Here is a 14,087-nt window from a genome sequence, read left to right on the forward strand (position 1 = left end):
GACGGTGTAGCCACCGTCCCTGGAGGTGTTTAAGGAAAGGCTGGACTTGGCACTCAGCGCCATGGTCTGGTTGACATGGTGGCGTTCGGTCATAGCTCGGACTTGATCATCTCAGCCGGTCTTTTCCAACCTAAGTGATGCCGTGACTCCGTTCCCGATTCGGAGGACGCCGCGGTGCCGCGGGCAGGGCCCGGGGCGGCAGCCCGGACCGGCCGGAGCCCTGAGGCGGGGCGGGCGCGGCCCCGCTGGAAGGTGCCCTCGGCTCCCGCCGCCGCCGTACGTGGCCGCCACGGCCGCGGCGCGTGGAACACCGCCCTCCCGTGATTGGCTGTGCCACGGCCGGCCCCGCCCGCCGCGCCGCCCTATTGGTCAGCTCAGCTCCCGTGCCGCTCGCGCCGCGGGCCGCGAGGGGGTGCGCGTTCCCGCGGGCCCGCACCGCGCATGCGCCGTCCTGCCGTGGCCTCTCGCCGCCTGTCCCCCGCCAGCCCCGCGCCCCGGTCTCGCGCTATGGCGGCCGCCGCCGAGGAGCCGTTCCCGTTCCACGGGCTCTTGCCCAAGAAGGAGACCGGCGCCGCCGCCTTCCTCGCCCGCTTCCCCGACTTCGACGGGCGGGGGGTGCTGCTGGCCGTGCTGGACACCGGCGTGGACCCCGGGGCGCCGGGCATGCAGGTAGAGCGGGGCGGCGGCGGCGGCCCTGGGTCACGGCCGCGGCCCGCGAGGAGCTGCCAGGTCCCGCCCGAGCCGCGCCGGGAGGACGGGGACGAGTTCGGGGGCGGCCGTGGCACTCGGGCGGCCCGAGCAGGGGAGGCCCCGGAGCGCTGTCCCGGGGACTGTCCCTGCCGCGGGACTCGTGGCTGTGTGTTCGCTCGCGGTTCCCGCCCAGCACGCGTGAGCGGGGCTCGGGTGGGGAGGGCGGGAGGTGCCGGGCCAGGGGCTCCGCGCCGGTCACTCCGGCTGCTGCCGTGGGGATCCTCCGCCTAAGCCTCCACAGGCGTGTTGTGGCACTTAAATCTCTGGGGCTGCCTTCTCTGACGGAGAGCTCATTATAAAAGAACGCTTTGTGTTTTTGTTGAACCTTTGCGTTACTTCGGCAGTAGGTAGCTCGAGGCTACATACACAGCCGCCTAGGTCTTTCACATGAAAAGTGTATTTCTGGCACAGTTTGCATACCCGTCTTTCTCTTTTTATTTCTCGTGCGTTTTGTTGCAGTTATGGTCTGTCTCAAATTCGATTCTGCCAGCTTTATTTTTTTAATCTGCCAACTTTGTGTTTCCTGTCGGATTTGTAAATTTCTGTGTGTGATGTCAGTTTGGCGTTTCTCAGCACTTATTTCTTTTAACCCTTGTCTCATAATATTTCTTTATCTTGTAAGTGTGGCCTTTTGTGTCACTGCTGCCTTTGATTTCTTGGCAACGTGTTTCCTCTGAATGATGGCAAAAGAGTGCTTGGAAGAATGATTCGGAGTTGTATACAGTTCACTTGGACGCTGAATCCTTTGTTTTGTTTTGACTAAGCAGGGCTTGTGTTGGTTTCTGCCCTTTCTTTGGTGTGGAATTAACTCTTAAGTGACCTCATTCAGGGACCTGACTGTGGCAGATGTGTTAGTTCCGTGTTCTGAAATTACTCCTTATGGGATTCGGTAAACTAGAGGATGAGGTAGGAGGACAAGTTGGGTGGAAGGAAGGAGTGGACAGCTGTAACTTTGATTGATTTAAGCCGAAATGAAGATGGTGCTTTTGGCAAGAAGTTGTGGGTAAGTGGAAGAGTAATTGGAAAGCTTAACAAAAGCTAGCCAAAAGCAAAGCGTGTTAATACCATGGTCTCAACAGAAAGTAGTGGAAGAAGATTAAGATGATGTGAATATAAATGGGATGAAGTGCATGGTTCTGAAGTTTCACACATAAAAGCAAAAACCTCTAAGCTTCTAGAGATTATGAATGAGTAGTGGTCAACAAGAACAACAAAACCCCAATATGAATTTATTGGCAGTAGTGGGAAGCATTGTTCTGATATAGGTAAGCCAAGGCTCATATGTGGTATTTATGAAGCATCATGATCTCTGTGTTGACCATACCAGTTTTCTCCAACTTACATTCTTTACGCACAGGATAAAATTTCAGGTAGTGCAGTAAGAGATTTGTAAAAGAAGTAAAAGATTTGGAGGGCAGGATGTGGAATTCATGTTGCAGTGGGTGAGAGTGGATAAGAGTAGATTTGCAGTGTTATTAGAAAAACCTGTAAAGAAGTTGTGTGTTCTTTCCGCACTGCCCACTCAAGGCAATGCCTGGCTTAAGGGGCTTGCTGAACCTACAGCCTGAGGAGACTTAGTGCACAGGGAGTTATAAAGGAGGCATAGGCAGCACCCAGCCTAGAATAGCTTTGTAGATGTTTCTTCTGCAAGAGAATGTCCTCACTCTCTGGAGTATTTGCCAGTTTACATTTTGCCTCAATGCAATGAATCAGTGTCCTGTGCGCAGGCAGTGACACAGCATAGCTGTACTGCAAGAAATAATTTCTAACCTTGGGGCAATTTTTGTAAATGTTTTTTTTTTTTACATCCCTGTCTTTGCTGCTGCTGCTTTTTCTTACTGTCAGTCTTCTTGTCAGTCCCTGGCCTGGCATAGAGTTGGATCTCTAAGAGTTGAATCAGTTGCTTAGAGGGAAGAGGAGACATTATCTATAGCAAAATTAATAGGTATTGCGACTTTGAGTTCTGGTTAATGACGATTATTACAGGCTAGAATGAGCTACTTTGTTTTGAATATAGTGGAGTTCTTAGTAAAAACAAGATGGTTAGTTTCTTTGCTGCTCCCTAGTGTTTCATTCCTGGGTAGGGTTCTTTTGCTTGTTGATTCTATGACTTGGTTTGTAAACATCGATAGCACTGTTTGTTCCCTTTTCCAGGGACAGAAAGATTTGGGGACAGAGTTTAACAGGGAAATATCATTATGTTTCTGTTCTTTCCTGGATGCTTGCTGCTATAGAATAGTAGTTAAGCTTAACAAACCTTCTTAGATCTGTTGCCTGTTGGTTGACTTTCTTTGACATATAAAATGTTAATCTAGCTTGTACTTGCTTTCCTTTTCTTTATGAATCTTTTGTAACCAGTGCCCTCTATGGAATTCCTTTCACCTCCCTTCCATTGCTTTTCCACCAGTTGACACCAAGTTTAGTTTGTCTGCTTCTTTCATGTGATTTTTTTCCCATCTGTCCTGCTGGTAGAATGTATTTCCAACTGTCTGCCAAGTCATGGTTTGTTATTCCTCATTAAGGCACAGTGACTGATGAAATTTTAGGTGCGTTTAATGGAGTGTTGTGATTGTATATGTACAGTCTTGGCTCAGCCCCACCCTGTCCTTTCTCTGTTCCTATTGTGGCTTCTTATGTTTCATAATAGATAAGTCAGTTCATTCTGCTTCTTGCAAATTTATTTATTTTGTGAAGTGGCATTTGAAATTATTATTTACTAACTACTTTTATGTGACAGCTTTTTAGCAGTAGCAGCTAGTTTGGTTTTACTTGCTTTTCAGCACTCAGTTTAAAAAAATGCTTGGAAATATTTTATTTGTGATGATGATGATCAGCTGTCCCGTGACCAAAGTGCTGAAGATCTTGTTCATCTCTTGTGACTGCAGTCGCTGTCAGTTGGAGTCAGTGATTGTATGGGCTGGCAAAAACATGCTCAGATATATCTGGCTTTCCCTTTTCTGTTGTGATTGTCGTAGATACTGGTGCTCCTCTACTCCTGTTATAGACAATCACTTACCAGTATTATGCACATAGTTTAATTTTAGTGTTCTCAGTTTACTAATTTATCTGCTTTACAAAGTCAGAACTGGCATGTAAGTAGGATTTTCAGACTTCAAGCAGAAATATATAAACAGCAGCTTATTAGTAGTTTTAAACTACTAATTCATTTTTCAAATGCCAATAGGGAAGCCATAATTTTTAAGGCCAGATTGGGATTTTTTTTTTTCCTAAACACAGTATAAAATCTTTTTAATTGTATATAAATTCTTTTTACTTATTTTAATGCAAAAGGTATAAAATGTATCTTCTGTCTGTAATGATTTCATTACTTCAGGACTCTTCTGTTCATATAAGGGAATTGGCCAAGGTCACTTGATTATTTTTTGTTATAATTTTAAACTCAGAATTGCAAGATTTGCAGAAGAAAACTGAGCTGAACTCTTGACTTTCACTCTGGCATTGCTGCTGGTGGGCAACATGCCGAAGAGCAGATCGTGGCAGCAGGAGCCGCCGTATCGGTTACTTGCACTAAATTACCGTGAACCTGTCTGGATTGCTGCTGTTAGGAATTGAACCTTAGACCAGCTGAAACTCTGAGTTTCTTGTGTCTGACTGAAAGACTCTGATTTGTTGGTTCTGACTGTACAAACTCAGGTGCATGTGTGGGCCTGCTAGGTTTCAGCTAGGAGGCAAAGTGCCATAGAGTGTAGGAGTTGCACCTCGTCTTTTGGGCTAGGAAACAACTTCTTAAACTACCCAAGCTTGCTGCAGCATAAATCTGTGTTCTGGCCACCTGTTGCTGTGGAACTTGCCTTCTTCAAACAAGTCACCTTGGATTACATTTTCATTCTTGTTTTCTTGTACTTTACTCACGGGATAGTTGACTTTGAGTAGAAGCGTATTGAAAAATGTCCAGTGCTGCTAATCTCAGGTTTGACTTGTAGTCGCTTTAGTACTGGAGCAGCTCTTAACTTTTGTGTAAATTGTGGCCAACATTGAAGACATTAATTACAATGCTTGAAAAGTATATGGTTTAGTGCCTACACACTGTTCCCCAGGTAAATTTTCACTACTGCGTAACTGTCATTCAGTCAATGTTTTACCAGGTTAAGATGCTCTGAAGATTTTCTTCAGTGAACTTGAATTTCTATGAACAGAGTAGAGTGTTGGTTTCTGTCATGAAAGTTCTTCCCTAGCAAGCTTATTTAAAAGCAGTATTTGTTACTTTCTGGGAAAATGAAATTGATGCTGTTTTTGTGGTTGGTATGGGTTTGGAATATTTGGGGTGGATTCTTTTTATTTTTTTAAGCTGTTTAAACCTGTTTTCATAGGAGGTGTTGCTTGTTGCTTGTTACTGGGTTGGTTTTTTTGTTGTTGAGTTTTTGGGAGGTTGTTTTTTGGGTTGTATGGGTTTTGGTTGGGTTTTTGTTTGTTGTTTGGTTTTTCTAAGCCATGAGAAATTGAGACCATGGAAATATCTATCCTTGTTTGCTGAGATGTGATAAGACCTGACTCTTGACCTTTTGGCAGCATCAGAGTGACTTCTATGAAACAGTTTGAATATGTTGGTAGCTTCCAGTAGCTGAATTCACAATTCCAGAGCATTATTAGAATAAAACAACCTTTCATATAATATATCTAGCATCAAAATTATTGATAGAGAATAATGGCACCAATACCGTATATTTAAATGGTAGAAAACAACAAATGCTTTTCTGAATATGAGCTTTTTAAGTGTAGTTAATGTATAGGAGATACTAGGAAGCTGATTGATTTATTTTTTTTTAATCAGTCTTCGATATAGAACTGTAAATAAAAAAATATATATATATATATATATGAGCAATTCATAGAATCGTAGAATGGTTTGGGTTGGAAGGGACCTTGAAAGGCCATCTAGTTCCTGCAAGGAGCAGGGACATCTTCAACCAGATCAGATTGCTCAGAACCCCATCCGAGCTGACCTTGAGTGTTTCCAAGGATGTGTCATCCACCACCTCTCTGGGCAGCCTGTTCTAGTGTTCCACAGTTCTCACAGGGAGAAATTTCTTCCTTGTGGCTAGTCTGATAGTCTCCTTTAGTTTAAAGCCATTATTTCTTGTCCCATCACAGCCTTTGCCGTATAAAAAGTTGCTTCCAAGTTTTTTATAGGCCCTCTTTAGGTCCTGGGAGGCTTCTATAGAGGTCTTTCTGGACTCCTTGAAGTATTAGGTGTATGTAGCCATAGCTACTAACAGTTCAAATGGATTAAAACACAAAGTAGAATCTTTGAAACAGGAAAAATAAGTAATAGTAACTTGTGTTGCTTTTAAGCTCAGTTAAAAGACTCCAGCTTGTGAGAGCTTGTACTTCAGCACCTTTCATTTTCTTACTTGTGCACTCATTGCTATAAAATTTGTCCAGAATGAGGGGTCACAAGCAACACAGCAAATAATATGAAAATAAATAGTAGTTCTTGCAAATATGTTTTTTGCAAGTTTAGGTTTGGTTTTAAATTGAGGCTTTGTTGACAAAGTGTTTTTACTTGTTTCTCCTCTAAATCCTTATTAGAAGTAAGGGGATTTGTACTAAAAGATGAACATATTGGTCTTTGAAAGTTTATCTCGAGTTCAAATTGGTTTTATGTCCTTCAGTTAAAGGCTGGGTGTCTGAGAAAGCTAGTTGACATTTTTAACAACAAAACTTTCCTGGTTTGTGTGCTGTAGGGTAATCAAGTACATTCTCAGTTTTTCTATGCTCATATTTTCAGATTACAACTGATGGGAAGCCGAAGATAATTGATATAATTGATACTACGGGCAGTGGTGATGTAACTACATGTACCATTGCAGAACCTAAAGATGGAGAAATTACTGGTCTTTCTGGAAGAACTTTAAAGGTGAGTATTTGGTGGCACAGAGACACCACTAGACATCATCTTTGATTAACAGCAAATTTAGCATCTGTTTTGGTTTTTACAGTACTTACTTCCTTTTAACCACATGATGTGGTTTAAACCCAGCTGGCATCTAAGCACCATAGAGCTTTTCAGTCATCCTTCCCCTGGCAATATGGGGAGAAGAGAATCAGAAGAGGGAAATTGAGAAAACTTGTACATTGCGATAAAGACAGTTTAATAACTAAAATAAAAGCCTTGCACGCAAGCAAAGGAAAGCAAGGGATCTGTTCACCACTTCCCATGGGCAAGCAGGTGTTCAGCCATCTCAGAAAGCTGGGCTCCACACAAATGGTGACTTGAATATAAATGCCATACTCTGAACCACCCCCACTTCTTCCTTCTTTCCCCAGCTTTATATGCTGACCATGATGCCATATGGTAAGAAATATCCCTGTGGTCAGCTGGGATCAGTTGTCCCAGCTATGTCCCCTCCCAAATCCTTGTGCATCTTCAGCCTGCTCACTGTTTGGGATGGGTGAAAGAAAAAGCCTTGACTCTGTGCAAGAGCTGCCCAGCAACATCTAAAACATCCCTGAGTTAAGAGTGTTCAGCATAAATCCAAAACAGCCCCATATCAGCTGCTGTGAAGAAAATAAACCCTAGCCCAACCAAAACCAGCAAACCAGATCTTACCCAAACCTAATGCTGCATTTGCTCATCCTCATGCAAATTGCTTAGTTTTTATTACATTTTTTATGTGTCTTAATTTCTGATATTACCTGTAGCTGAATAGGAGTGTGCACACGGCTTTTTGTGGGGCTTGATAATCATCTACTTATTTGTTCAAAACAGTATCTGATGTAGCTTTGGAAATTGGCTGGAAATAGCTTTGGAGTTGTGCTTTAAAAATATCAGATACAGTTGTGTCTTTAAGGGTGCTAGTACTTTCCACATTTGCATACACTACAACAGGAATTGTGTTAAGCTCATGGTGAACAGAATTAGAGATTGAAAAATCTTTGAGGGCCTAGTTATAGACTCACTGAATTCCCACTATGCATAGAACAGAAATGGTGTAGGGTTTTCAGAAGGGACGTGAAATTTAGTAGAGGTCTTGGATACACTGAACTGATGTTGCTAACATGTTCTTGGTTTCCTGATTGGATTGATGGGGGTGATGTGGGAGCATCACATCTTTGGATCCCTCCATGCTGTCAGCTTTGTTCTTAATTTTGCACAGAAGATGATTGTAAGGCTGAATCTGTTGCTCTTTTACTAGGATAAGTGTGTCCTGATACAGTGAGTGTAAATTGCATCAAGCTGTGAAATGGGATATTCAGATGTTTGTCATGGCTTCCAACCATACTTGCTCATGTTAAGTTTCATTTGTAGTACTGTTATTTCCCTAGACCTCTGCCCAGAAAATTCAGTAAAGCTGGGGTTTTATATCTTAAAAGTAGACTGTCAAAGCAACTAATGCCTAAAGATGTTCAATGGCAGTATCATATGAACTGATACTGTTTTTTGTGGGAGCTGGATTGAAAATGCCATGTCATGTTGTTGGAGCAGTGCAGTACTAGTTATTGTTATGGAGACACAGAATTAAATTGGCAGTATTTGCAAGTTTGTTCTGCTAAGCCCTCTTACATATTGTTGGGCTTTTTTGTTTGTGGAGTTTTTTTAAATGCCATTAGTTAACCTATTTCTAAATATGCTTTTCTGTAGATTCCAGCAAACTGGGTAAATCCTTCAGGCAAATATCACATTGGCATAAAAAATGGTTATGATATCTATCCTAAAGCTCTTAAGGAGAGGATTCAGGTAAGGAGGAATTTTCTTTTCTTTCTGGTATATAGTTATATTTTACAGTTCTGTTTCTTAATTTTGTTAAAACACCACAGCATGTGATTTGGTAACATGCTTAGACCAGCACTTGAGCGCAATTCTCTCTGATTTTCATTATTTACATGATCCATTTCTTCTGTGATTTTTTTTCAGAGCAGCAGAAGGTGGCTTAGTGCCCCTCCTCACAGTGGTCTGTTGAGGCGAAAAGTAGAGAAATTGCTGATACTCCTTTTTTTAATTGTTTGGCAATTTATGCTTATTTATACTATTATATGGAAGTTTTTTAGCCATTGTCTCAAATCAGAATTTTCAAATTATCTTTATAGACTTCATACTTTGAGATATATTTCTTAATATATTGAGGATCCTTTGTTTTATTTTACAGAAAGAGCGCAAGGAAAAGCTCTGGGATCCTGTTCACAGGCTGGCTCTAGCAGAGGCCTGTAGGAAACAAGAAGAATTTGATGCTGCTCATAGCTCTCCCTCACAGGTTTGTATTAAGTCTAAATTTATGAACTTGTTCTTTGCAACAATTTGTTACTGGTTGACAGGATTAAAATGTTTCATTAGATGAGTGAAGGTACTTGTGGATATTTTGGAAGATAACTTACCAGTGTATCTTCTGATTAATTTTAGAAGCCTTTGTATGTGTAGTTGTTTGGTTTGCTTAGTGTTGATCACTTTTGGGAGTTGATGTCAAATGTGAAAATGGTATTACTTCAAAAAATTTATTGGATATTTTCACTAAGTTTTATTTTTAATTTATGTGCTATTTTTTTGAGGTCACCATTCTTGCTGTGTTCAAAGTTGGAATTTTCTAAACATATTCTTTCTTTTGTAAACTGTGTACTATTTCAATGAAGTACCAGAAGTGCCTCAGATGCTACTTTATCATTTAACAGTCTTCAAGAAAATAATAGCTTTAAATGTTACATTTACAGAAATTAGAAGTGGTTGTACATAATAGACCAAAAATATATAGTGCACTGTTGAAAGCCTTTGAACTTCTAGAACTTTTAGATGTTTGTGACTCCTAGAATAGTCTTAACATTCCTGAGAAAATAATGGAAAAATGTATAGCACTAGAAAAGAATGTAGGATTACCTTTCTTGTAATAATTTTGGAAATAGTCTAACTGAATTTTGTTCACCTTATTAGGTAAATAAGCTAATAAAGGAGGAACTTCAAAATCAAGTGGAGTTGTTGAATTCTTTTGAGAAAAAATATAGTGATCCTGGCCCAGTATATGATTGTGTAGTGTGGTATGATGGTGAGACCTGGAGGTAAATGACTAAACTTGTCTAAAATGTCTTGTTTTTTACATAAAACAGTAGCTTGCATCGAAGACTTGTTACCTTTTATATCTGTCCTCTTTATCGAGGTTTAAGTATTTTTCTCTTTAAAATAGTCCTGCTGTATCAGTTGAGTTTCATGACAAAATTCTGGTCCCAAATGAAGATGGAGTAGAATAAAGTCTTATTGAAGACAGTGTGATATGATGTAAGCTTGTGGGATTTTTCTTCTGAAGCAGGATAAAACTGTTTTGACTATCCACTGGTGATACGAAAAAAAAACCAAGTGTCTGTGCACAGACATCAGGATGTAACGTGGCACATTCCTTGTCTGATAATGTGCGTCATACAAAACAGTAAAACTTCAAATATTTGTGTACCAGCACTGAACATCTATCTTTAGTAAAATTTCTTCCTTGAACTTATATGAATTTTCATACTCTTATTTTTCAAATACAGATTTTTATGAATTTACTAGTGTTTGAAAATCCATTTATTTAGAAAACGTCCTAGTTTCTGAATCCTAAGTATAAACAACCAAGTTTTAAAGTAGCTGCTTAGAGAACTATTTAAAGATACCATAAACTTAAAACCAAAGTTCTTGAAGTCTTTGTGCTATGCTCAGCTGAAAAGTAGGTAACCAAAAGTATACAGCAACTGGGACATTGCCTTTTTGTTTTTGTCAACAGAGCCTGCATAGATACAAGTGAGAGTGGTGACTTAGCTAACTGTACAGTGCTGAGAACCTACAAAGAGGCTCAGGAATATGGATCTTTTGGAACATCTGAGATGTTGAATTACTCTGTCAATATATATGATGATGGAAACCTCCTTTCCATTGTGACAAGTGGAGGTAAATGAGAGTAATCTTATTAACTTTTTGCTTGCTAACATTTTTGTATCATAAGAAGCAGCAATTTGTGTTGGGTCCTGTTGCTGATACTTGGGATGGCTTGAGGCAGCTGTCAAAGTACAGTAGTTGTTATTATAGATTTTAAGATCATTTTCCTGAAATCTATAATGACAGCTCATTACCAAACTTGCTTACATTTTTGTATGAAATATTGTCAACTTTATGTGCATAAGCATGTATGCATAGAAATACATACTTAGGTCCTCTTTAAGATGTTCCTGCATCTTAAAGCCTAAAGAGAATCCTCTTTCAAAAAATTTTTGTTTTGTTTGTTAAATATAAATTGATTGATTTTTTTAATTGCTTTCTTTTGTACTCATATACTTCAGAATCTTAAATATAATATCCATTAACAAAATGGATATTTTAATTTAGGTTTATACAAACTTTTTTTGTTAATGCCAGGTGTCCAGCTCCAACCACTTCGAACCTGTTTCAGAGTATTCTTTAAATAATCATGGTTTGTTTTGGAAGCAAACAGAATGGTTGGGATGGTATGGATGCATTTGCTTTGAAAATGCTCTTAATTACTCATGAAACTATTCCATCTTAGTAGAGTTACATAAGCAGTTTAGGTTTATAAATAGATGGTAGCTTTTTTGAGATATTCCTTTCTATGTTTCTGTGCAGATCTTTTTTTTTATTCTTAATCCCTGCTACCTGAATTGTCTCAGGTGTAATGTTCATAACTTTGAGTAGGAAGCGTTGAGCCTTCGAAGTAACTTTTGTTAGTGGAATTAAGTTAATGCTTTGTCCCTCTCTTCCTGCTGCCTCCTTTCTCTCCTTAAGAAGCTGTTTGCTTTGTTGAACCTCATACAGTTGGCCTCAGCTTATTGATCCAGCCTGTCCAGGTCCCTTTGTAGAGCCTTCCTATCCTCCAGCTGATCAGCACTCCTGTCCAGCCTGTTGTTGTCTGCAGTGACTGAGGATGCTCTCAATCCCCTTGTCCAGATCATCAAAAAAATATTAAACAGGGCTGGCTCCACTGCTGAGTCCTGGTGAACACTGTCTCCTTTTGGTATCAGCAGCACTGGTGACTGGCCAGTGACTGGATTTATGTGCTTACATCTCAATAAGTGAAAATTATTGAGCTGTAGCATATCAAATTCTTAAAAATGAGGTCCACTAAAAATACATGCTTTTCATTTGCACAGGAGCACATGGAACACATGTGGCTAGTATTGCAGCTGGATACTTTCCAGAGGAACCAGAAAGAAATGGTGTGGCTCCTGGAGCTCAGATTCTTGCAATCAAGATTGGTGATACGAGACTAAGTACAATGGAAACTGGCACTGGTCTAATAAGAGCTGTGGGTATTTAACTGAATAAATGATTAAGCTCAGCAATGTGACTTAAGTGTAGAATATTGTGAAACTTCATCCCCTACTTGCTGATAGGCTTTGTTTTTATGGTTCTGCAGTATTTCTAAAAATACTATAAGTTAAAAAAACAACCAAGCCACCCCCAAAAAAACCCACAACAAAACAGAAAGCCCTCAAGCAAAAATAACACAGGCAAAATCCCTAAAAGCCACTAGAATGTATTTTAAAGCAGATTGTAAGACTAGTGTTTTAAAATAAAATAAGATTTTGTTGCATAGAGCACTTAGAGTTTCTCCAGGCTAATGGACTTGCAGTGTGTGACTAGCTTGATGCATGAGAAGAGTTACTTGCATGTTTGCCTAAAGTTCTTTGTGTTGTCAGTGTATCTTTTATAGTTACTCAGATAACTATAGAAGACATAGAAATCTAAAATACAGACGAGTATCTACCTATGTTGCTGTATTTGTGTTAACTCTTCTTCTTAAGAGTGAGGAAAAATATAATTCCTTTTAATGATGAAAGACCTAAGAGCTTTTCTGTATAGTGAGTTGATAAGGAAAAATTTTACACAAGAAAGGATCTGAAAATAGAAGGCTATATTTGTGGTCCATAGAATATTTTGATGTAGCAACACGAATAGTAATTTTTTTGCAACTTTTTGGAGTTCAAACTGCATAGGAAGGGAGAATTTTATGTTATTGGACCACACTGATGCTGTCTGCAGTTTTCTCTTAGGGTAATGTCTTAATTTATAGCTGGAAACATGAATAAGGATTTTCAGGGAATAGTTTTTTCAATTTTCTTTGTTCTTTGGGAAAATAGCACTTGACTGGCTGCAGTTAATTATTTTCTAGATTCAAGAGATTTATCTGTCTTTCTTAGATACGTGGGAAATCAGTTTAAGCAGATATTTTCTATCATTTCTGAAGTTGCATTCTTTGAGTAGCACATATTTTGACTTCCATTTTTACTTTATCAGATGATAGAAACAATAAAATACAAATGTGATCTTGTCAACTACAGCTATGGAGAAGCAACACACTGGCCAAATTCTGGGTGAGTAGTACTGTGGTTAAGGTATTTTAATTTCACAGAAGTAGAATTGTATTTGTTGAGCTTTCTGTAAGTCAACTAACGGCTAAGAGTGAATTGTCCAGGCTCATATGATTCATATGTTAGAAACTGTGCAGTATAAATTTTAAACTAGCTTTGAAAGAAGTAAACCCATTTAAAAAGCTTTTAATTTATAATATGTACGCTAATATATAATATGTGTTATATATAATAGATTTAAAATACATATACAAATACTATTTTAGCATAATAAAGAATATTTATAGTTGCAACAGCACATGATGTGTGGGGTATTTTTTGAAGACCTACGATCGCTACATCGTTGTCGCTTATTTTTGAAAGCAGAAGATATTTTTGTGGTCAGCTTCTGTGCTGGAACCGCCTCTGTTAGGTGTGGGAAGCAGGCTGCATAATATTCCCTGTTTGGTCAATGGTCAGAGGCTGTACTAGAAATGGGAGCTTTGTCCTGTGGAACAAAGCAATATTGTTGAGTAAATGATTCATTTCTTTCTCTTACTTCAGGAGAATTTGTGAAGTGATTAATGAAGCAGTGTGGAAACACAATGTAATCTATGTTTCAAGTGCTGGAAATAATGGTCCTTGCCTTTCTACAGTTGGATGTCCTGGTGGAACTACATCTAGTGTAATAGGTAAATAATTCAGTTAGAAAAAAATTTGACAGTATTCAGCTCCTGTCTTTTCAAACTTTGTATTTTTGTTACATGTTTGATTGCTGAACTAAATCTAAAAAATTGCCTGCTGGGCTACAAGGTTAATTCTGAAAGAGGCACTTGCTCTATGCTTAGGTGTACAAATTTAGATTGTTATCTTCTTACTATTCAAGACCTTACTTATGTAGAAAAGAGGTAGGAGGCAAATGATCTTGATTTAATGTAGCTTTGTATAAAATTTGCAAAAGAAATCTTTGGTGTGACTTATTTGAATATTTCAGGATTACGTTTGTAACTGTAACTGTCTAAGCACACTACTTTGCTCCAACCAATAGCTGCTGG

General features: G+C 39.5%; 1 protein-coding gene across 2 annotated transcripts in view; it reads left to right on the forward strand.

The window, feature by feature from the left end:
• Positions 1-400: 400 nt before the first annotated feature.
• TPP2 (tripeptidyl peptidase 2) overlaps positions 401-14,087 on the forward strand; it is a 52,630-nt gene continuing 38,943 nt past the window's right edge. Inside the window, exons 1-9 of one of the 2 annotated variants that reach the window (XM_056487497.1) lie at positions 401-669; positions 6,500-6,628; positions 8,354-8,449; positions 8,859-8,963; positions 9,632-9,756; positions 10,455-10,618; positions 11,833-11,987; positions 12,980-13,056; positions 13,597-13,724. In XM_056487497.1, the coding sequence (XP_056343472.1) occupies positions 442-669; positions 6,500-6,628; positions 8,354-8,449; positions 8,859-8,963; positions 9,632-9,756; positions 10,455-10,618; positions 11,833-11,987; positions 12,980-13,056; positions 13,597-13,724 (1,207 nt within the window). In that variant the 5' untranslated portion in view covers positions 401-441. The remainder of the gene's footprint in view (positions 670-6,499; positions 6,629-8,353; positions 8,450-8,858; positions 8,964-9,631; positions 9,757-10,454; positions 10,619-11,832; positions 11,988-12,979; positions 13,057-13,596; positions 13,725-14,087) is intronic. The other variant, XM_056487494.1, reaches the window with a different exon arrangement.

This window comes from Oenanthe melanoleuca, chromosome 1 (genome assembly GCF_029582105.1).
Source record: "Oenanthe melanoleuca isolate GR-GAL-2019-014 chromosome 1, OMel1.0, whole genome shotgun sequence".
NCBI classification, from domain to species: Eukaryota; Metazoa; Chordata; class Aves; order Passeriformes; family Muscicapidae; genus Oenanthe; species Oenanthe melanoleuca.